The following is a 23545-nucleotide window of genomic DNA, read 5'->3' on the forward strand; positions in this document are numbered from 1 at the left end:
TTGTAACAGGATTATAAATAAAAACATGATAATGGAAAGCAGGAAAGGAATTTTTTCTCGATTTTACAGATCCAAATATATGTATTGTATATAAGACATAAATATTTAAATTTTTATTTTAATATATAAATAAATACTCAGATTTGAAAGATTTATTGAGAATATATAAAATTAAAACTCAATTTTAAAAATGAATCCACGTTTTTGTCCCTTTTAACTGAGATTAAATAATTTAAAAATGAAAAAGCAAAAAAGGTACAAGACCAGTTACGCATAATCATTAAATCAAATTGTACCGAAGATGGATTCATTTTACTGTCAAATCAATATACACAAATGATTTCAATACATACCTCCATGATGATCGGGGTTCTCCGGCTTTTATCTGGTGCCGATGAACGGTGTATAGAAATTCAAAGTGTTTTTAGCGTTTATTTGGCTACCTGGAAAGAAAAGAGATGAAATTATTAAATGACACACGTATGTAATTGGAATAATTTGAAGAAAAAGAAATGAATAAACAGGATAATATAAATTTCTTTAAGACGCTAGTACTTCTTTTTTTGGTAAAAAGTATTTGAGGACGAGTAATTTTATAAATGTTTGTCGACGTAGCATAATAGTTAACATTACATTTTCATAATAGTTAAGGTGAATGAAAACTTTTCTCTGCTGCGCGTAGTTACCAAGACAGATAGAAAGAGTGAGATATTGTGAAAATACGATCTTAGGTACATATATAATTCAGCAGTAAAGCGGCGATATATTTTGAAATCAGCTGATCGACCGGCATCTACTATACGACGTTTGTAATAGAGCGAAACCTGACGCATTTACGGAATCGCTTCTGTAGCAAGTGTTTGTAAGATAGCATGGATCACGAATAAATTTTTGCAAGCAAACGTATAATGAATTTAGGGCATTTGCGCTTTTGAATGAACTGAAAGATATCATTTCGTATTGCCTTAGTCAATCACAGACATGAGCATCTATTTGACAGGTTTGAAAACAAAGTTCTTTTTAAATAGAAAAATTGTGGGAGAGCAATGGAAGCGATTGCTCCAAGTATGAAATTTAAGCAAAAGTAAAAGCGTTACTGGATTGCTTCGTTCTTTAGAATTTAAAATAAAATTAACATTCGATAAATCGTATACATACGCAGAGAAGAAGGCAGTATAGTGCACGTACTCAACAGCTAGTGCAACGAAATGAGCTGACGCGAACGGAAAAGCTGCAATGTTGCACACAGCAAGCAACGAGCAACGCACTTCTCTCTGCATAAGCTGGACATATATGTGTATACATGTATGCAAGCAACGGGTGTAAGCGAGGGGCTTTGGCTGCAGCAACGCGCAGAATGGAATATCCGTGCGAAAAAGACGCTTCGCGCGAATCGCTGCAGATGTCGCTAGCTTTCGGTGTCGAGACCGTCGACGCGCGTACACAAAAATACATCCTGCAAACATTTCGCTCGCAAGAGAACATAAACGGCTTTTGTATACGAGGAAAAAGGAGAGGACGTGTTGTCGTTTATTCGGTGCAAATATGCATGCGCGCGCGCCTCTTTTCATGAATTCGTACAAGCGAACGTATTAATTGGCTTTTTGTTAAAAAAAAAATCAGTAAATAATTCCACGGATACATATTTTATAATATAAGAGAAAGATGGCGTCGCTTAATAAGTTCAAATACTCAATGTATTTAATGCGCGCATCGACGTGCGTACGTAAGCGTAAATAAATATAAACAAGAGAGCAAGTCCCAGCAGTTGGACGCGCGTACACAAAGTGCGTCGCAGTTGTCTGGTGCATAAGCGTATCCATTGGTGCTTCTTTAGAGAAGCACTTGTACGCGTTCCCGATTTCATTGCTTTGATTTGCAGTGCTTGGATCGGCAGTAGGGTCTCGGTTACTTGGCAGCGTGGACAATGTACACTGAGAGAGCGCGAGCTTTTTCGGAGCAACTCGGTGCACATACGGAGCAGCGGGCTACCGCGGCACATCGGGCATCGCGCGGCGCGCTCGACGGTCTGCAAGTGGCAGAAAAAATTGCGATTAAAACGCAGAATACTATGACAATTTGCCAAAATGGCGGCAAAAGTGGAATCGAGCTGTGCAAATGGCACGGCACACGCAAGAAGCGTCAAGCGCCTCGGAGAGGTGACAGACACAAAGAAAGACAACGGCGGTATCATCTGCGCGTTCGGGAAAAAAATCCATTAGCTCGTTACGCGACCTGTGAAGACTGTACGTGCGCAAATGTCGCGCTTTCGGAAACGTTTTAAGAAAAATAAAAATATACATCTATACATCGGAGCAGCTACTTTAGAGGCGTAAATACACGTAGATTCATGCGTATATTCGATCGAGCTATATAGCATTGGTAGTCGCAATGGCTCGTACAAGGCAGACACACAGCAACGCCAGCAGCACAGCGCGTACGTGTATTGTATGTATATATACATACAATACACACATACAGGCTATAGAACACTCGCGCGAGCTTATATATACATTGGAGAGATACGTTGCGGAGTCGGGCTAACGGGTGCGAAAGAGAAGGAAGCATAGCAGACGATTGAGCGGTTGAGAACAGCGCGCGCTCGCTGGCTATACACTCCACCAACAGAGCGCCCTCCCCGCGCGCGCGCATTTCGTATTTATAGGTTATAAGCTTAAGAAACTTTTGCAGCGAGAGTTTTGCGAAAAATGCCTTCAAAGGGCCAAAAGAGCCTAGAGATTTGATCGAGAGAGGCATGGAGGATAGCTTGGACGACCACAGCGACGATGCGCGCTACTCGCGAGTCTTTAATGCACTAAACTTTGGCTTGCGCGTAATCGTTAGACAAGAGCAACTTGTCGTTCGCTTCGAGAGTCGAACGACGACGTTAATATATTTGCAAATCGGAGTCGATTAGAAAATGGTTCGAAGAGTAAAATAGCTTACCAATAGGTTTGGCGATATGTAGCTGATGCTTCACTGCAGTATCTATAGATGAACTGGCAGAGGCACGTAAACACACAAAGTATATATACGGGGGGTATGTATACAACCAACACAAGACGAGACGAGTGATGCACGACTACTGCTGTTACTGGCTGTGATCAGTGCCTATGCTATGCTTTGCTGCTTGCTGCTGCTGCTACGTACAGCCTGTGCTCAGTGCTGTGCTCTCTGTGTATAGCAGTAGGATAGGTAGGCTATAGCGCGGGCAAGAGAGAGAGAGAGAGAGAGATGCCTATGCCGTGCTGCTGCTATGTTCTCTCTGACTCTGTCTGTCTCTGTTGCTCTCACGCACTCGTCGTTCGACTCGGCAGTTTGGAGCACGGGCTATATGCGTTGCGCTGCTACTTGGCCTGTGCTGCTGCTTTTGCTTGCTTGCCTGCCTGCCTGCCTGCCTGCCTGCTATAATCCCCACTCTGTCTGTCTCTCTCTCGCTCGTTCTGACACACGCTCTATGTATTCGCATATATCTATATATATTCGCTATATACACTGCACGAGCCCGTGCTGCAGCAGAGCTGTGTGTGCTGTGCGCTCAATGCTTTCTCTCTCTCTCTCTCTCACCCAGTCATTCTCATTCGCTCGCTCTTTCTCTCGCCAACTTACCGTCTGTATGCTCCGTCTCGCTCGCGCTCAAAGCCCAGCGATATATATTCCTATATACTTGTGTGTTGCCTGCTGATGCTGCTGCTATGCTATGCTGTATATACTGTGCTATGCCGTGCCGTGCTCCGACTTTCTGCGCCAAAGAGTGCGAGCGAGACAGAAGCGGAGGGAGTCGCGTATACTGCGTATTATATATCCTCTCCCGCTCCCACGCTATATATGTATATATACCTACGTATATGCTCGCACACATATGAACATAGCATACATACATATGGACGTAAAATACATATGAGTATTGCGTGTATTCTCTTTCTTTCGCTTACTCGTTCAATGTATATATCCTGCCAGTACACAGCTGTGTGTGTGTGCGCGTGTGTGTATGCGTCTGCGACTGCCAGGCTGCTTCTATGTGTGCCGTCACACGATTTCTTTTTCTACCTTATAAATATATACATATATAAAAGTACGTCCGAATGACTAACGTATATCTATATAGTTGCCCACGTTTATACGCTTATACTCGCATACTGTACGCAGTATGTGTATTATAGGTATACGTATATATACCTATATATATTGCGCAGCGCTTCGCCTGGCCTTTACTTTAGCGAATACATCGCGCTTAAACGCACACGGCGCATATACACACGTATGTTACCTATAATGCGCCAACTACGTAAGCATGCTTGACGCGGTTTTATATATACATACATATTATATACTTTTTTCTCCTGTATGCAGATACAACATGGAAGCTTACCTAAAGCTATACATACTGGGAAATTAATAGTTGGATACGTTTATGCATATACATAAATAAAAATACGTCAAGAGACACTGAAAAAATTTCTCATTTTCTTTCTATACTCATTATAACAGAGGATGTACTGGGAAGGGATTTTTTAATTCATATTTTTGATAAATAATACATGGACGATTCTTTATGTAATCAAAGGTACAAACAATTTTTATGAAAAACGTTACCAAAATCTATTAAAATTTTTAAAACTCTCAAAGAACCTGACCAGAAATTGAAAATTAGCGGTTTTGCTTAAATTTATCGTTTGAACAAGTGATTTTGGAAAAAAATACTCCAAAAGATTCGGAGCAGCTTGGAGCTAGCTACTACAGAGAATCAAATTAAATTATGTGACAAATTCAAAATAGTACGTATTGACAGGAAAAAGATTAAGAAAAAAAAACGAGTTTATCAACAAAGCCACAATATTTTTTTAAACATTCAATTTCACAGAAAATCAGATACGCGTATATTTCTATTATAAGGGCATGAGCTAAATAATGGGCTATTTTACAAAGTAATATCTTCACTTGCCCAGAACAAATAAAAAGTTCAAATTGTTTTTCACAAGTTATAGAGTGCGCTTTCGTCTTAGTCGTTGGCGCGCGCGCGCAAAGCCGAGCGCTTTTCCCTATGCAATGCATGTGTACGTCGAGTATGTATATATACAACCGTTTATACGTAATTATGTAGTATCGCATGGTATAGTGTGCATAGAGGCCATGCATGCAAGCATTAGTGCACGATACGTACACAAGCACGGCCGAAGCAGCAGTGACGGTAGGCGCATAGAGCACGCAACCTTCGATCGACCGAAAAAGTGCCAAGAGCCCGAATAATCGCCAATCGATGACTTAAAGTGTGGACGGTTTAATCGGTACTTTACATGGATTCCCGCAACATTCCGAAAATGATCGTTTTAACAATGAAAAATAAAAAAAATAGACGAATGTCTTTGCCTCGAACACACCAAGTTTACATATCAAGTACATATATACACACGGAGCAATACATTGATAGACGCGCAGAGCATTGGTACAAAACGAACCACAAGCAATTGTATATACTGCACAAATTTTTTTAGTTATTCTTCGCTACGACTTTATTTACACGTTTGAAATTGTTCCAGCTAATGAAAATATTGGCCCACGAGTTGAGCGCTCAGACGAATATTTTTTTGCGAATTGTCTATCGTTCAAAGTTGCGCGCCTTGAATCTGGCAAAACACTGCGAAGAGCTTAATATTATATACATATATACCTACGAGACATGCCGACATTTTAATATGCAGCAGCAACCACACATGCGCCCGACAGCCACTGCACGACGGCTGTGTACATCGCATTGGACATGATCAACAGTAAAATGTATAAAAATTCATCAGGCATCGTAGAAGAACAATTCTTTGGTCGATTACGGAGAGCAAATGATGAAACGACAATCGAGTAAAAAGTCAAAAGCCATGAAATCGCGAAAGAAAGATTGATCTGCTGTTGAGCTCGGGTGCAGTACGGTTTGCATCGCTCATCTTCCAACGGCTGCGTGAACGAATAGAACGCACGCGCAGGCACACAACAGTGATACACATATAATATTCACGCGCAGACGATATAAAAAGCTAAAGGCACACTCGGAGCGAGATAGAAGCCTAAACGCATACACGCATCAATGTAAATATATACGTTATACTCGTGCGCATGTGTCCATCATAAACTCGAATGTATGTGCATACACAAGCATGTAAAAGTACACGCAATCGCGCACACACTCACTCTCAAATGTGTTTATAAAAATATTTCACCGCACAGCCATTTGCTCGGCAGTCACTGCTGCTACCTATACCCGAGAGTGGCAAAAGCTTAACTTAGCTTTTGATAGAATGCGAAAAGCTTGAAGCTGAAGTTGGACCGAAGAAATGGGTGCTACTTTTAGGAGATGTAAGTTTGAAAGAAAAAAAAAAGGAAAAAATTCGAAATTCGACTGGCTGTTACTTGTCACGCGGTCGAGGTCATTTTTATTCATTAATTGGAAAGCAGCTTCGGCTTTATGCACTTCAGTGCGAAGCCACAAATACATTATGAATATATATTATACACGCGAAACAGACAGAGAATAAACGCGAGCGAGAAAAAGAGAGATAGAGATATAGAGCGAGCGAGACAAGCGCATATGTGCTACTCGCGTGTTATCCGTCTCTTTTTCTCTTGCGCGAAGCAGCATCAGCAGCAGCAGGCAGTCAGAGACACCGACTGTATAGTGTACATACAAAGTATTATATATATGTGCCTGGCCTGTGTGTGCCATGCTATCTCTATTTCGCTCTTACATATGCGCGAGACGTATTATATGTAAGTATCGCGCGCTCGGCATATAGAAGTCGCGCACACACTTGGCGCGGGTTTATATCTTATCACTAAAAGTGTAATACACGTCGCGACTTTAACCTGCTGTTATAATACGTGTATTTGCAAATAACGCACAGAAGCATCTGCGTTCGAGATTTTATACTTTTCTTCGTTTTTCGCTCATGATGATTTTCTCCCGCGAGATCGGTACAGAACAAAAACAATAACACACGAGCAAAGGAGCGCTTGCCGTTAAACACGTAAATAACAAATACCGGATGGAATATTTACTTAACGTATTCGCGCAATTGGTCGAGAAAAGTCGACAAACGAAACAAAGGGACTGAATATTATAAGGATAATTCGTTGGCACTTGGTCGAGGGAGCAAAATGTTGCGATGATTTGAAAGAGACTTACCACTTCTGTCAGACGAGCGGCTGATTACGACAAGAAAAGTCCTGCGATTGGCCTTTTTCCTCCAATGATGATTTATATCGCGTAGTTTTTATCTGCACATATAAACGTAAGCTTCGATAGTCACATATATCGAGTGGATGTACAAAGCAGTATATATAGATGTATATATATGTTATATATATATATGTTGTGAACGAGTGTATATATGGTGCAGAATATATCTATATGTTTCAATACAAACTGTTACACACAACAGTATATCATGAGCAAGACTGATCGGCGCGCGCTCTGACTCCTTACTACAAACTCGGTATGTATGTGCTGGTGATGGTGCTTACTGCTTGCTGGCAGAGCTGCTGCTATGCTATACGTTAGGCGCGTGTATATCTATATCGGAGCGCCGCTGCTGTTGCTGCTGCTGACGCGATGTTGTGCTGCTGCTGCTTGGGCTATATAGCAGCTCCAAACCGTATATACGCGCGCGAGAGAGCCTCGTTGAGCTCGCTCCGTCTCTTTCCGTCGCATAGGGTCGAGGCGTAACGACGCCGAACGCGCGCGCGCTCGCTCCTATATACGCGCGTGTAGATAATATTGTACGTATATATAAGCGACACTGCCAACGAATGGGAGAGAGAGAGAAAAGACCTCGTGCGTGTATACGCGCGAATATATATACGTATACACGAATACAAATATAGGTATATATACTGGGGCAAAGCTGGACGATGACGAGAGACTCGCAGGTTCTGAAAAGAGTATAGAGCGTGCGCTGCACAAGCAAAGCCATATCCCTTGCGGCTAAGTGCAAGCGGGACCCGTGCCATGTATACGCGCGCACCAACGCTGCCAGGCTATATACCTTTATACGTACATGCTCTCGTGCGCCTCTATACCTATATACGTTCTCGGTGATGGGCATATACAGATATACACGGGCTGCTGCTTACTGTCGAGAGCTCGCTTGGGTATTCCAGTCCGTATATACGGTTATATATGTACATCGCCTGGCGCGCCGCTTTCTGTAGCATGTAACGAGAGAGAGAGAGAGAGAGAGAGAGAGAAAACGAGCGCGCCGGAGGTTCTTTTATACACACGCATCCATACGTAGCTATACGGCCTGAACCAACTACGGATGCGTGCGTAAAGTTAACGCTCTTTCTATACCTATATAGTCTACACTTTGAGAGAAGCACTCGCAAGCCACATGTACGGTATACAGGTATATAAATAATACATGTAACGTATACTGGCAGCGCTGGCAATGTAGGCATGGCTCGTGTATCTATAGTTATACACGTACAGTAGAGCAGACTTTTCAAAGGGCCGACTGCAGCAGCGAGCCCGCGAGTATATACCGAGCTTTACGGCCTAAGTACCTTATATACAAAGAGCAGCGGCCACGCGGCATTGGTTGCTTTCGTTTAAGCCACAAAAAGCTGACCAATCCCGTCGCGTCTCTCATTTCGCACGGACGATCTCGCGAAACGCCAGTAGACTGCGGCGCCGTATAGCCGTTCTGTGTGTATGCTGCAAGTATGTATGCGCTTGTAACGTTGCCTCGATCCCTACCACCAGCGACGAGAGCGAACGCGCAACGCTCGCGCTCCGACTCCATTATACGTCCTCTTCTCTGCGGCTATATACATGCAACTCTATATAGCTATATAGCGCAAATATGAGCGCAGCCGTGCATGGATATCTATATAGGAACGGACGCATCGAGCCAACAACGTCGTTGAAAGCGTTGTTCGCAGTCCCCGAGCCCGCCAAGCCGACGTTGCAATTGCCTTGCGCTTGCGCGCTCTCTGAGGCTTTGCATTTCGCGCACTCGACGATTCAAACTTTTGCATTTACGTTGAAACACTCGCGCGCATTGGACGCAGCGAAAAGGGCGGGAAACTTTACTGAAAATGTCCGTTGCGCGCTGCTATACTTGCCCCGACTTCCCTAATAGCTTCTCTTTGTGTTTGCTCCATGTTTACATTCTTTTTTATCTTTGTTGTTGTTGTTGTTGTTGTTGTTGTAGATGATGTTGTTGCTATTATTATCATCGCCACTGCGTGTTTACGATTCGCGCCCACCAACTGCTTCTGTGGCAGTATCGTAGGGCAGCAGCGAATCAACGCTCGTTTCCTCGTGTATATGCGCGCGAACAAATACACGCGTACGAGTCAATTTGCGCAACGCGTGCACTCGACTGTTTACTTCAACCGTAATACTTGTACGTGATATCGACCGAATTGCCGACATACGTGCAAATTTCGTACGTGCGGACGCGAATCGTGCTCGACAGATTATGATTTTTCAATTACACCAAGGGTCGTTTGCCGTGCGTTGAAGACGACCGTTACCTGCCTAGGCGCTGCACTCGGCTTCAGCTTCTATCGGACTCAATGATTTGCTCTGCACCCTTCGCAATCTAGATAAAGCTCGACATTACCATCTATACATCGATGACGAGTGACATGTACAGTAACATTTTCCTTCAAAATTTTTAATTTACCGGACTTTAGTTTTTAACGACGGTCGGCAAAAGTGTCGATTGGCTAAACTTGCCAACAATTATGCCACTAATTACGATGCGCTTGAGCTTGTCTTGCTTCGCGTCGACGATACACATTCAATACCCGGTAATCGCATGTGACGATCACATGATAATGAATATTTACAGAGTCTGAACTACGCATGATGCAGTACCGGCGCAACTGAGAAACATCCCGTTCGCGGTGAATGGGAATTTTATTCGAAATCTCAGGCCTCGTTTATACCAAATACTAAAATAAGATCGACCCGATTGTATTTGTTTTGTTGAGAATGAAAATTGTATGCGAGCACGTAGTGTGACTGTAAACACAATAACCCTGCCACATCTCAATGATTGAACCCTTTCATTCAAGTTGTACAATCGAATCGAATATCGTTCATTGGTCTTGGTGTTTTTTAAATCTTCAAAAATTTTTTTATACTCTGCTGGCTAGGTGTTACCGCACTTCATGATATCATGATGATGAAAATATATTACATCAAGTTGCGACCAAATGTTGGCGCAAAAAGATGTTCCTTAAAACCAATTACTAGACACTTTTGATCTTAACTTTACAACTCTTGAACAAGATTTTGAAACTTATTTTAATGTTATCAACGTTGAGAGAAATATTTTTCGAGTTTTTATTATTAAAAAAAAAATTTCAATTATTTGCCTGAATTTTTTTATATAATGCAACGCTGAATTGTTTATATGTCACAAAAAACTGTGTAGAATAGTGATCGAGTACTAAAACTTGCTAATTGGCTAGTTGCTGGTATAGTCATTCTGCATCATTGGTACAAAGTTGAATTTATAAATTCCCGTTTTAATTTCTTATTGTGCAGGTGCACAATTGTGGACAGTAGAAAAAATATAATTTTGAAAAAGTGTACGTACGAAACGGCTATACGGGTGACATCTAACGCAGGACAGATCGTCGCTCACGCTATGCACAGGCTGCCACCCCACTAACAACAAATTATGTTCTTTGGTCGCAAGTAGTGTATTCTGACATATAGCTGCTCGTACACTGAGCGAACGTAACACATACACATTTACGACGTGTAAATGGAGTGCAGTCGAGATCAATTGCAGCAACAAGACAATATGTCGTTGATCGTCGTGTCAGAGCCCAATCGACACTGCCGTAACTGCCGAGCTCCAAGTGCATTCCGACGAAAGGGAAAATCGTATCGAGTTAACTGGCTTCGTTTTCTGCTCCATACAACGACTCAACATCCATCATCAAGCTCTATAGTCGTATTTACCTGACATGATCAATATCGAGCGAGTTTCAGCGTGGCAAGGTTGGTCAGACTGCGTTGGTAGGCCAACTCGGTGCTGCGCATATCGCAATTCGTACTTCGTAGTATGGTAGCGTCAACGTTGCCTGTGCGTTCGGCGTTTCACGCATCCCAAAGCCGCCGCCGCCGTCGTGAACTCAGTTTGGAGCACATAATGGACGAGAGCTGCGGGCCGGGCGCACACGCCCCGCCAGACTCGGCCTCCATTTTGCTAGCGCAGATTCGTAATAGCAACCCGTCACCCGCCAGAGGACGCTGATGGTAGCGGCTCCCTGCTAACTTTACAACAACGCCTTCGACGACGCAGTGCAGCGGACGGATCAGCTCCGGTGGCCGACTTCGTGCTGCTTCCCACGATGGCCTGAAGATGGCTTGGTGCTCCCTTCGATTCAAGTTTTGCGATCTAGCTTCGAAAGCCCACCACTGCTCTCGAGGCACAAGCGTGCGCCACCGTGCGTTCAGCGTTGCACGATACGGGATACCCACGGATTAATACGTCCGCTGACTATCGAGTGTGAGTTTCCTTTCAGAAGATATTTTGCCGCGGCTAAAATTGTTACACTATAAGAACAGTTCTTCTTCATCTGCATGTAGGGTGTACGCATACATTCAGTGTGAAGTTTAGTTTTTAGTTCGTAGTCGTTCTTGTGTCTTCATATATAGTGTCAACTTGCCATTGCTAAGTTTCTTTTGACATTTTGGCAATTATCTTCAACCATTCGATCCCATTTGTTGCGATGAAAAAAATTGTCTGCATATTGCTGCCTACGACGCACTACTCTTATTAGGGACTCGATTTAGTTTGAGGCCGGTTCATCTTCATCTCCTGCCTAACCGAACAAAGTTCCACTGATCTTTGACAGCGTGTAGAGTCTCCATTTGCACGTACAACGCGCTTTAAACGTGTATTTCCTACACGACGATACGTCATACATAGACTTTCAAAATATTTCACTTGCTTACTCGTTGGACGTGGACAAACAAATTAATATTTTCTCGCGCTAACGTAGCCCTAGTAAAAAAAAACTAAAAGACCGTGCTTAAAAACATTAAACATGAACGGTTTCAGTACGGGTGAAGAGGATTCGCGAGGAGCAGCAGATCAAATTTGCTGTCTCGTTGATGATGGCTCAAGGTGTACCAGAGTTGCTGGTAATGCATCCTACAGCAAGAGAATACAGAAAACCGTCACGCAAAGGAGGTTGAAACTCTGCATTGACAATCATGTAAGTACAAAACTTCCAAGAGTTCCCTCTTCGTCAATAAACCAAAATTTCACTTTTTCCGGATCCATGTATTAAAACAAGTTTACATCTTATCATTCACTTGGAGAACTTTTTTCATCAATTATATCCAACAAACGTTTTCTTGCCTATTTTAAATACCAAGCTTCTCGTTTATACCTGTTTTCATCTGTCCTTTTTTTAGGTATTTTTAAATAATAAATTTAAATAAACATTGTCAACTTTTTTAAAAATGAAATCTATCACTAGTCCTTTTTACATTTTTATCTTTCTACAACTCAAACATTTTCATCACAGGTAAGGCATATGTACATATGTGACTACCATAAGCAAGTAATTCAAAGTGCTCGTACTAAACAACATCAAAGAAGGCGAAAAGATTCAGAAGAAGATTCTGGTGAAACGGACAATGATGTTCCTGAAGTTGATTTATTTCAATTGCAAGTTGGCACTCTTAGGAGGTACAAGCGTCATTATAGACTAACTACGAAACCTGGCATAAACAAAGCTCAACTAGCAGAAGTGAGAAACATTTTTCATTAACGTACCAAGTAATTAAAACATTTTAACTAATTTTATGTGTTCCAGATTCTTATGAAACATTTCAAGTCCCTGCAAGTAGTTGAAAAAGATGTGTTAAGTTATTTCTTTTACACAGTGAAAACCAATGCCAATAAACTAGATCAAAAAAATGGCCTAAACAACGATGCAACATAGCTCTACATTTTATTTTGAATGTTAGTATTTGTAATATTGTGTAATGATATATCTAGAATATTTAGATTATTCAACTTATAAAAAATTGATAAATGTAAAATAGGCATTTTATTATTGATGTAAGTGTAAGATATTATGAAAATAACTATCAGTAAATAATAGTCTTTAGGTTAATAAAAATGAATGTATATTCATGGTAATATTTAATTTTAATGACAAGTTGTAATGAAATAATGTTTATACATGCAAGATAATTGTTAATTGTACAAATATTTACATAAACTTATAACAATAATTATTCCAAGTCTAATTTACTTAAAACTGTAGTTTCTTCTTCCTCACTATCTCCACCTAGATCTGTAAAATGAAAAAAAAAGCATTAAAATCTTCATATTTTTTTATAAAAAAAAAATGCTTCATTACCAATAGTTTCAGCAGGAGTTTTTTGACGATTTTTTACTTCTACAAATTCAACATCTTGCCAATGCTCAAATTCATTATCAGATGAATCTGAGGAGTGCCACATATTTTTACCACCTTCTGCGATATTGGACTAAAAACGGAATAGTTGAGTTGAATAGTAACAAAATAATTAAATTAAAATATCAGTTTATCTACCTCTTTTTCATCTAGCATTATAATTTTCTTACCTTTGACATTACAAGTTCTGCAGTACCATTTCCTACATTGATAATTTCACTTTTTTCTTCATTGACAGGATCTGTTTCCATAGAACATGAAACTTCTATTCAAAAAAATATCAACTGTTACTTCATATATAAAAAATTTCAACTTGAATAAATTGTATGAATTATTTTACCTTCATCTGCCTGGTTGTAATGATTCCATGTCATTAATTTAATATTAATACGTTCACTGATCATGGAAGTAACCTTATCAGTAGCAATGCATTGAGCAAATGTATTCATTTCAGGAACTTCTTTTTTATATCTGTAAAATATTACTTTTAGAAATTTATATTAGAGCAGAAAATATCTACATTGAAATATATATTACTTGGCTTCCACATCCTGTCTAACCAGCTCTTTTACTTCTCTAATAAGTTCATATGCATAATTAGCAGCAAAAGTTGAGACAGAAGGAATAACATCGGCAACCAAGGCAGTATTTTCCATGTAATCAAAATATAAACTACAAACTTCTCTGTGGGAATTGAGAGTTAAAGTGAAAATTGCAGTCCCAACTCTTTCTTCCAAATATGAAGGATCTACAACGGTTTTACCACTGAAATTGTGAGAATTTTTAATGTAAAAAGTAGAACATTTTTTTTTTTTAAAAACACTCACTTCTCAAATGTTATAAAAGATATACAGATTGGGTGATGATAGAGTGTCAAAGGTAAAGGATCCTTTTCTGTAAAAGAATGTACTATTACTTCTTCCCCTGTGGATGTGACATCTGGCCTATGAAAATGCATGAGAGCTGCTAATGCAGCAATAGCAGCACAATCGATTAAATTTCCATCATGGTTGATTATCGTTATATCCACCCTTATATTCCAAACCTGCAGAAATAGAATTGAATGAAGATTCCCAAAATGCAGTTTACAGATATTAATTAATTTTATGGATTTAATGCAAACCTTTTTATCAGCTACAATACATAAAGACTCCAAATCCACACATTTTGATTCTTTCAAACATTTTTCTAAAATTCTGTTGATAACTGCAGTAGCTTCCGAACTTCTACTACCATCAAAATGTTCAGCAGCCAAAGGACTTAAATTTACACTCACATATAGCATTCCTTCGTTAGGACGAGCAGCTTTTGGTGTTTGAATATCGCAAGAAACTTGGGCTGTTGCTCTAAAATCATTGCAATTAAAATATAAAAGTAGTAATTCACTAATCACGCTTATTTTTGTTTTACCTTGTTTGTCCTAATGAAACCAAACATGATCCCCATTTTGCTCCAAAATTTATTTTAAGTGGTCTTGGTTCTAATAAAGTTCTTCCATCTAAGCGCTTTAAAAAATAATTGTGTCATTAGAAATAATATTCTAATTCTAGAGATATCATAAAAAAATATGAAAGTTGTTAATTTCAATCAGTCTTAAATGTCATAATTAGTCGTAGATTAAATGTATTAGCCGTGAAATATAAAAAATATATGGACAAGGAGCGGTTTAAAATAAGAACCAGTATCAAAGCAATTACAAATTATTTTGACATAATGAAATAGCTGTGGTATTATAGTTTCTAAGATAAACATCAATTTACTTACAGTATCTGCGAGGATCGCTTTGTTAACGAAATTTTTTTCACAAGTTGAAATGTAAGTCTCCTTCATTTTTTAATAAAAACAACTAACTAATATTCACGTGAGTTTTTCTTTTTTAAACGTTGTTTCCTTTAAAATAAGTGTAAGATTGAAGTGTTAAGTTAAAATTAATTGCAAGGTTATAATAAACATGAAAGCACGTGTGACATTAGGGTATATGCGCTATAGCGTGTCAGACAGAGACTTGTTGCCAATCGCCACCATGAGTTTATGTAGATCACCTAAAGCATACTGACAAGTCGTTTTCCAAGTTAATGGACATTACCACCATAATTGGGATCGTCAAATTATTTATTATCAACTTAATTTAGATCTAAATTGATAAAACCATATTAATCGATAGCAGTTTTCATCATAAAATGAAATGCAATATAAATTTTTTATTCATTTTATTTTAATAAAACTAGACGAATCATTTGATGGCTAGACGTTGTCAATTATTTTCACAATTTACTTATGCATGAAGCAAATTAAAAGATTTAGTTTTTTTCAATAACTATTTTTCTAATAATTTTTCTAATAATAATTCATAATACACTTAGTTTTAAATATGCGCGCTCACATCAAAATGAAATCTGCAGACTACAAGTTCAATTCTCTGCCGAGAGCGTCGTCACTGGTCTGCACTTTGTCTCCATCTTTTTCATCTTGCAGTAGCTGCTGGATATGTGTGTGTATACTGTGTGTGTAGTGTATATGTGTGGTTAGTCAGTCGTATGTAGCGTAGCGTAGCAGTTGTGGCGAGGCCATTGAATTAGATCAAGCTTGGAGACATCCATGATCCAACACTTGTTTTTGTTCAACTGCAAAACAGTCCCATCACATTGTTGAGTGATTATAGTTGCTCGAACTTAAGTTAGTTAATCAATAGCAGTTAAAGTGTAGATAGTGAGAAAAGCACAATTTTTACAAGGAGCTGCGAGTTAATTGCATTACTCGAGCCATGGGAACGAAGGAAAATTCATCGATAGCAGCTCACGCTGCCACGAAGACAGCTGCAGCGGCTACTGGACAACAACAACAACAACAGCAGCAACAACAGCAGCAGCAGGGCAGCACGACTTCTATTCCCCCAGCCCTTCAGAAACCCTATGGTCAAATAATGCTAACATTGCAAAACGTTCTTTTACCAAAAGACAAATTGGCTGCTACACCGTCCAGCCTCGATGGCTTGGATTCCGATACAGAAATTGACTTGCGTATACTCGGCTGTGAATTAATTCAATACGCTGGAATTCTCCTTAGGTTACCTCAGGTACGTTTATTTTATCTCTATATTATATTTAATTTCGATAAAGCTTACTTGTAGATTTTTGTTTCAACCTAACCTAAATTCAATTGATCTCTCTTTTGAGTTTTGCATGATACAAAAATCCCTAGGTTCCACGATAAATTCTTAGCTAAATAACTACTGAACTTTACTCCACTTATATTGAAATCCTAGTTGAAATATATCTTATTTATCGTGCTCTTCTATTTTCTGTATTCTATTTTTCTATGAATACTATCTATATATGACGTCAATTAAAAAAAAATGTATCTTTTAAACATGAGGGCAATTCTATTGCTTATGCCATTCCATTTCACTGTTTTTAAAATAAAAATTCAAAATACTTTTTTTTCCTCATCAAAAGATTCCTGCTGGTAGTGGGATTTATTATTTTTATTAACAAAATAATGTAATTAGATATTATTATATCTCAGATGGGTAATGTAGAATCATTTATTTCATTTATAAAACTTATAGGGCTTATAAAGTTTTTATAAAATAGTGTAAATGCATAACATTGTAAATAACTAATAATAATTGACCAGGATTTTAGCCACATATTAACTCATTTATTATTATTTTATAATTGAGTATTTTAAAAGTACTACAATATTTATATCAATTATTGTTAAACTTAAACAGTAAGTTCTTTAGTTTAGTCTGCTTATCTCATGTGTAAACGCACCCATGGTATCAAAAAAATGTTAATTCTAAAAAATGTTAATTCTATATTATAGCGCGAAAAATAACAAGTCCCAATAACTTCAACTATGACATTTATAATGTATTAGCTTTTAGGAAAAATACAAAATGTGTTGCATTGGGTCAATTTTAATTGTTTTGCTATCCAAAAATATAAATTTTTCATATAAATCATTTATAACACCATAATTGGTATTACCATTAAAAGGCTTATTTTTATTTCTATTGCAGGTTGCTATGGCTACGGGGCAAGTAATTTTCCAGAGATTTTATTACAGCAAATCACTCGTCAGGTATGACATGGAAACCACTGCTATGGCCTGTGTATGTTTAGCTAGCAAAATTGAAGAAGCTCCTAGGCATATTAGAGATGTCATCAACGTGTTCAATCATATAAAACAAGTACAAAGTCAAAAGTAAGTATCTTTTACTTATTTTAATTGTTGGAAAAAACATGAAAATTTTTAAAAACCTCAATCTTTTTGAATTGATGTTATGGTAATTTTATACTACCAGAGCAAGTAGTTGCTGTAATATACAATATATTCATTTATAAATCTAAATTATTGGACTCGAAATGATATATTATAAATTACTTGCTTGTGAAAAATAATTTTTCATAAAATATTTTTCAATTCAATTAGGCTTATAACTTTCTTTAACAAAATGTAAACATTTCAATGATTTTTAACAGGGTGAGTTCGGCATAGTGCTCTGGATACTTTAGAGTATATATACATGTAAGCATCTAAAGAAGCTCAAGCAACTCAAGAACAGCTCTCTTGTTAAAAGCCAGAGGCTCCAATTATTCAAGGCTTGCAGCTCAGACATTAAATGGATTTGAGTACAGATAATTTTGTCTGTATAAATATGTAAAAAAGAGCAATGGTCTGGAAGGTTATTAGAGCAAGCAAATCTGATAATTAGAAAATTAGCAAACTTACTCTTTTATTTCATCATTATTGATATGTATTTGAGAAATATTTCATTAATATTTTTCTGAAATTGATTTTCTCCTGAGGTTTAGTTTGTAAATTTTCTATTTATAGATTTGACTTGTGGACAGTCTTCAGAGAGAAATTCAATGATTCTAACCTTTAAAAAAATTTATTATTAATCTTATTCAAAGTCCTATGTTCCAGTGTATTCAATTATTGGTAATAATCGGGATAAGTTAAAAAATTTTATATTTTATTTTTTTCAAATAATTTTTTTGTATATTTTAAACCTTCAAATCATTTAACAATAATCTTTGGTACCTTGTTTATATGTTCCAAGAACCAGTGATCTCAAAAATCCATTCAAGAGCAAGCCGATGGCTTATAAAATTCTTCTGTTGAAATTTCAAAACTGTAAGTAAAAATTTATATATAATGAATTTCTTGGATAATTGGTTCTTGCATCATAGTAACAATGTACATTGAAAATTGAATGGGCACCAGTCAGAGGTAAACAGTGCGTTTTATACAGTGAAATATTCTTCAGAGTTGCTGGGTAATCCATAGGTTGTATACCACTTGAGTACCATCATATTTATATCAATCACAATATTATGTCATTGTAATTTCACCTATGATTACATGTCATTTTTTCAAGGTTTTGAGTGGATAAGATAATTTTCTACTCGTAAGTTTCCACGAACGCCATACCAAAACTCACCTTGTAAAAGTCTTCCAAAAATCTATCTCAGTTATACAAATTCAACCAAACTAACTCTTATTACTTAATTCTATAATAAATTCTTTTCTTTTTCAGAACCATACAGCCTGTGATACTTGATTCAAATTATGTAGCTCTGAAGAACCAAGTGATCAAGAGTGAGAGAAGAGTTCTAAAAGAACTGGGGTTTTGTGTCCATGTCAAGCATCCACATAAGATGATTGTTGTTTATTTGCAAGTTCTTGGTTATGAAAAAAATAATCAGCTGATGCAGCTTAGTTGGAACTACATGAATGATTCCTTGCGCTCTGACGTCTTTGTAAGATATGAACCTGAAACTGTTGCCTGTGCCTGTATTTATCTCAGCGCTAGGCAAATAAAGTTGCCTTTACCCATGAAGCCTGCGTGGTTTAGCATTTTCAAAGTAGTTGAAGCTGACATAAGAGATGTTTGCAGAAGTATCTTGAGATTATATGCTAGGCCAAGAGTGAAGGCTGAAGTTCTTGAAAAGAAAGTTGATGAACTGAAAAAAAAATACGAAGAAGCAAGAACAAAGGCTAGAGCAGTTGAAACAGGCGCAAATACCCCCAGTCCACCCTTGGGTAAAGGACATGGAAATGCTTGGGGTGGATTTATTAGTAGAAATCCCAATACTTTACCTGCAACTATAAAATCACCAAAGTAAGTAAAAGTTTTCCATTCTCCTAAATATGAAGCTAGTAATTACATCGTTTTTTAAAACTTTTTTTTGACACTGTTAACTGTTATTTTCAGGAATAATAAATCGACGTCAAATACACCTGAACGTGTGGACTCTATGAAGCATTCCAAAAGAAAACGTCACAGTCGTAGTAGATCGCGTAGTCATAGTCGCTCACGAAAAACTAAAAAATCATCGAGGCGGAGATCTAGCAGTCACAAATCATCACGAACTCATCGAGATTATAGATCGAGGAGTCGGTCACGAGATCGATCTACTAAACGAAAACACAGTAGAAAAAATTAAATGAACATAGATCAATTTTACGGAATGATGCTAATATGTAAATTTCAGTTCTGTCAATGAACTCAACAAATCTTCGATTTATTTTTCAATTGTAATTTAATAGAGCATGAAAGGCTCATAAAAATTATGATTTATTTATAATAATTTGTGATCGATGTTTTTTTGTAAACCGGATTTTTGCGAAAATCGAAATTATTTTTATGACACAGAATTGTGCTCAAACGAATTGAGCCTTTCTATCTACGTGAGTACAGAAATAAAATTACTGTAAATATTCTAGTTTTTCGATCAATTTCTGTACTGTGAACGCAAAAGAGCGTAAATTCACAATAAATGTGAGCCTTTTAAAATTCTTTTGTAAAGTAAAAGTAATTTTGTACGATGCTTTGAAGCAAATGTAAGTTTGAAAAGTTAGCTTCAACTAAATCACAGTAAACATATTTGACTTGATTTTGAAGAAATTTTTATTGCTGAGAAATTGTTTGTTTGTGTATGATGTAACTTTTTTTGAAATGGAATCAAGAAATATGGATAATTATAAGGCGCGTTGCGAGTTTACGAAAACTTTGAGAAATTAGGAAGGAATTGGTGTATTGACCAAGATGTAAGATGTTAATTGATAATTATTGTAATAAAAATAAAAGCAAAATAATTGGTATTTATTCAACATGCACCATTTTGTAAAAGCCCGGAGGCAAAGCTCTCCTTCGCTCGTAGTCGATAACCGGTGAAAAGTCTAAATTCTGTATTTGTGGCAGTATGGCTACTATATATTGTCGATAATCGGGTTTACGCTCGATCGGATTGCCGTGCAGGGTGAGAGTACGCAGGCTCTTCAACTGGCGCAACTTGACGATACTCTTCATATTTTCTACGCGATTGCCGTGCAAATAGAGTATACTAAGGCTTTGGATCTTGAGCAAATCGTCGTCGATGTCTTCGATGCGGTTGTAGGACAAATCGAGCCAACGGAGCTCGCGCGGATTTTCGAGGTAACGATTGGCCAGCTCGTGCAGGCAGCAAACGTTCTTGAAGCAGTTGTTGCTCAGCCATATGGAGCTGGTGAGGTAACGATTGTGCAGTCCCTTGCCTGGTAGCCGGCCGGTACGGCTGATGCGCAGCTCCTGTTCGTTTTGATCCAACAGATCTGTCGGACGTTGATATTTTGCATGCTCATCGTCGTCACGATTTTGCCATGAGAATCGCAGCTTCGCCTACTTACCTTTGACGTTGCGAGCCTGTTTGAAGGATAGGTCGATCGGGGCACCTGCGTGCATCAATTCGCTCGCTTCGCGATTGTAAGTTGCGTGACTGCTGTATACAATTTTACTCATTTTCCTTTTTATCAATCGGTACAACGTAATATAAAAAAACAGTGCTATGAGCAGTAATGTAAGTCGCGAGTCTCCCAAATTGACAGATACACACTTTTATTCAAATTTTTGTCATAACCAAACAAACAGCTGAGTTGGTAAAACTAGAGTATACGAACAAATTTATACAGATTTTTATTTTTTTATCTCCAATTAAATCATAAATAATGACCTATGGATAGAAAATTCGTTACTTTTTTATATTAAATTTATTTGTGGCCAGTCCTTGGCTTAAATAAAACTTGATGCGTTACAGCAAGTTTTATTGCTTCATCTGCTTTCGTGTCTAATGGTAAGTTTTTTAATTTTACTTGTCATTCTTACATCGTCAATGGAATAATATCAGACGGCGTTTTCTTAGACGATTTTTCAAGATCGCAGACGAAGATGAAATAAAATTATTTTATTTATTTTGGCAAAATACAGGTAAGCCCGTTGAATTATAAAAGGGGGGAAAAAGATGAGCAAAGGGCGGGAATAGGGGGATAATTTAAAATGTTCAAGTATGATTAAGTAGGGTTTTGATAATAGTCGAGCGCGTGTAGATATAAGTAGGTGCTATAGGGCGCCGAGTGCTCGAGCAGTCGCAGAGTTAAATTGTCGCACTCTCCGGCGCATATAGTCTTTTCGTACCCTTATTCTTGGCCTGTATGTTTTGTGTTTCGTTGAAAATTCTAATTTCGCTCGCTTCCTCTTTCCACGATAGGTGTATGTGTGTATGTATAGGCGCATATGACTTGTTGTCTTCTTATTTCATTGCACTCGCGCAGCTATACATACGCATTTCACGAGAAGCGCAATGCGACCATTACCTCCGAGCTGTGCACGTGTGCAGCAAGAATACGTATAATATAATCATGGAAGGTTTGTTTCGTAGTGCATATGGATTTCGAGCCAAGGCAACTGGTTAACGAGTCGTTTTTCTTGCGACCATACATATCAGCTTGCTCATCAACTGTAGAATTTCATACAGCAAGCGAAAAAAATGCCTATACGCCAAAAGAGCTTTCTACGATGCATGAGCGAGGTAGAGCATTTTTCACTGTTTGGAATAGCTGCACGATATATTGTCAAGCGCAAGTCGAGCTTCTATCGTCTGGTTCAATTTTACTCGTGAGTTGGAATTTTTACGTTGGATGCGTGGCGCGACAACAATGATATACAATAACGGTCCGATGGCAGCCTCAGGAGCGTTGGTCAGGCGGCGCGTTCGATCGAACCGACAAGCAGTCTACGCGCTGATATTTTTAAAAGAAACACAGAGTCAACCTTGCTTGACATCGATGTATATCTTGGTCTATCTGCAACTTGTGCTTTTAATTTTGCGGGCCGAGCAAAACAACCATATCAGTCGTTCGAGTCAAAAGTCCACGATCAAAAGTTCGTCTATGAAGCTAAAAGGTCGCAGTTACGAAAGATAATGCTCGACTCGAGGCAAGCTGGATAAATTGAAATGGTCGAATGAACAAGTGTAGGCGGAAAGGAAATCGGTATCGCGCGGGGCATCGAGTCGAACTCGAATCCTCGTAGATGGGCGACTCGCTCGTTGCTCGGGCGAAGCGCGTCAATACGATAGGCGAGCAAACATCGTCGTTCTAAAAGATCGGCTGGTATCGCATGACATTATGGCAACTGCGATCGTTACAAAGTATAAAAATTGATCGCGCAGACCTTGGCGCATCTCGCTGTCTGGCGATCGGGTTCGCTCAGCAATGTGTGTGCGCTCGTATGCTCGTAGCATGATGTACATGAGACGCCACGTGCGTGCACAGCCACAGATCGACGGAGCTACATGAACGCAACGTCTGTATACAAGCGACGAGTTTTGTCATTTAAAAATAACACGCGGCTGCACTGCACAATGCACAAAGCTCGATAGGATTCGCTCCCGGGCGATGGTCGACTCAACTTCTCTCCCTCTTGGCGCTTCAACTACGTGCTCGAGGGTGTTGAATTTCGTTGTAGCGAGCAATTTTTATACGCATCGGACTCTCTCCCTCTCGAGCGTGAGCGCGAATTCAGCGATTAACCTAATAATAATAACAATAATGTCATTGCAAGAGCTCATATAGAATTTCTACCTGAGACGGCAACTGCGACGGCGGCGGCAGCAACGACATTTCCGACGAGGGTATAAGGCCGCATGTATGAAACATTACTGCCCGCGTATAGTAGTAGGGGCTAAACTTAGCACTTTTAGTTGCAGAGCGCGAATGGTACTTTGAGCTAGAGAAAGAGAGAGAGAGAGAGAGAGAGAGAGGCTGAGAA

General features: G+C 38.7%; 4 protein-coding genes and 1 long non-coding RNA gene across 5 annotated transcripts; 2 read left to right on the forward strand and 3 right to left on the reverse strand.

Moving 5' to 3' along the window:
• Positions 1-352: 352 nt before the first annotated feature.
• Positions 353-7495, reverse strand: LOC106653173. The gene is made up of 2 exons (XR_002763628.1): positions 7175-7495; positions 353-443 (listed from the first exon to the last, which is right to left on the reverse strand). It is a non-coding gene; the product is annotated as an uncharacterized LOC106653173 (long non-coding RNA).
• A 3121-nt stretch (positions 7496-10616) lies between these two features.
• LOC106653172 (histone deacetylase complex subunit SAP30 homolog) lies at positions 10617-13280 on the forward strand. Its single transcript, XM_014372493.2, has 3 exons — positions 10617-12231; positions 12547-12771; positions 12838-13280. The coding sequence occupies exons 1-3, from the start codon at positions 12061-12063 to the stop codon at positions 12964-12966; spliced, it is 525 nt and encodes a 174-aa protein (XP_014227979.1). The 5' UTR covers positions 10617-12060; the 3' UTR covers positions 12967-13280.
• Positions 13157-15474, reverse strand: LOC106653171 (exosome complex component rrp45). Its single transcript, XM_014372492.2, has 9 exons — positions 15211-15474; positions 14857-14951; positions 14570-14792; positions 14274-14491; positions 13984-14211; positions 13787-13917; positions 13617-13711; positions 13390-13519; positions 13157-13323 (listed from the first exon to the last, which is right to left on the reverse strand). The coding sequence occupies exons 1-9, from the start codon at positions 15274-15276 to the stop codon at positions 13262-13264; spliced, it is 1248 nt and encodes a 415-aa protein (XP_014227978.1). The 5' UTR covers positions 15277-15474; the 3' UTR covers positions 13157-13261.
• Positions 15475-15933: 459 nt separating this feature from the next.
• On the forward strand, positions 15934-20553 carry LOC106653040 (cyclin-L1). The gene is made up of 4 exons (XM_014372268.2): positions 15934-16522; positions 17471-17655; positions 18995-19579; positions 19673-20553. The coding sequence occupies exons 1-4, from the start codon at positions 16211-16213 to the stop codon at positions 19902-19904; spliced, it is 1314 nt and encodes a 437-aa protein (XP_014227754.1). The 5' UTR covers positions 15934-16210; the 3' UTR covers positions 19905-20553.
• Positions 20554-20563: 10 nt separating this feature from the next.
• On the reverse strand, positions 20564-21238 carry LOC106652960 (leucine-rich repeat-containing protein 51-like). Its single transcript, XM_014372169.1, has 2 exons — positions 21127-21238; positions 20564-21051 (listed from the first exon to the last, which is right to left on the reverse strand). Exons 1-2 carry the CDS (start codon positions 21236-21238, stop codon positions 20564-20566), a joined length of 600 nt encoding a protein of 199 aa, XP_014227655.1.
• Positions 21239-23545: the final 2307 nt, after the last annotated feature.

The sequence above is a fragment of the Trichogramma pretiosum genome, unplaced genomic scaffold (genome assembly GCF_000599845.2).
Source record: "Trichogramma pretiosum strain Unisexual culture from Peru unplaced genomic scaffold, Tpre_2.0 scaffold8, whole genome shotgun sequence".
NCBI classification, from domain to species: Eukaryota; Metazoa; Arthropoda; class Insecta; order Hymenoptera; family Trichogrammatidae; genus Trichogramma; species Trichogramma pretiosum.

Bases quoted from the DNA above. Each gene is read 5' to 3' on its own strand.
- LOC106653040 (XM_014372268.2), top strand. From the start codon at position 16,211: ATGGGAACGAAGGAAAATTCATCGATAGCAGCTCACGCTGCCACGAAG. The intron at 16,523-17,470 runs GTACGTTTATTT...TTTCTATTGCAG, and splicing joins TTCTCCTTAGGTTACCTCAG to GTTGCTATGGCTACGGGGCA. The intron at 17,656-18,994 runs GTAAGTATCTTT...TTTCTTTTTCAG, and splicing joins AAACAAGTACAAAGTCAAAA to AACCATACAGCCTGTGATAC.
- LOC106652960 (XM_014372169.1), bottom strand. From the start codon at position 21,238: ATGAGTAAAATTGTATACAGCAGTCACGCAACTTACAATCGCGAAGCG. The intron at 21,052-21,126 runs GTAAGTAGGCGA...AACGTCCGACAG, and splicing joins ACAGGCTCGCAACGTCAAAG to ATCTGTTGGATCAAAACGAA.
- LOC106653171 (XM_014372492.2), bottom strand. From the start codon at position 15,276: ATGAAGGAGACTTACATTTCAACTTGTGAAAAAAATTTCGTTAACAAA. The intron at 14,952-15,210 runs GTAAGTAAATTG...TATTTTTTAAAG, and splicing joins AAGCGATCCTCGCAGATACT to CGCTTAGATGGAAGAACTTT. The intron at 14,793-14,856 runs GTAAAACAAAAA...CAATGATTTTAG, and splicing joins GTTTCATTAGGACAAACAAG to AGCAACAGCCCAAGTTTCTT.
- LOC106653172 (XM_014372493.2), top strand. From the start codon at position 12,061: ATGAACGGTTTCAGTACGGGTGAAGAGGATTCGCGAGGAGCAGCAGAT. The intron at 12,232-12,546 runs GTAAGTACAAAA...TTTTCATCACAG, and splicing joins AACTCTGCATTGACAATCAT to GTAAGGCATATGTACATATG. The intron at 12,772-12,837 runs GTGAGAAACATT...TATGTGTTCCAG, and splicing joins ACAAAGCTCAACTAGCAGAA to ATTCTTATGAAACATTTCAA.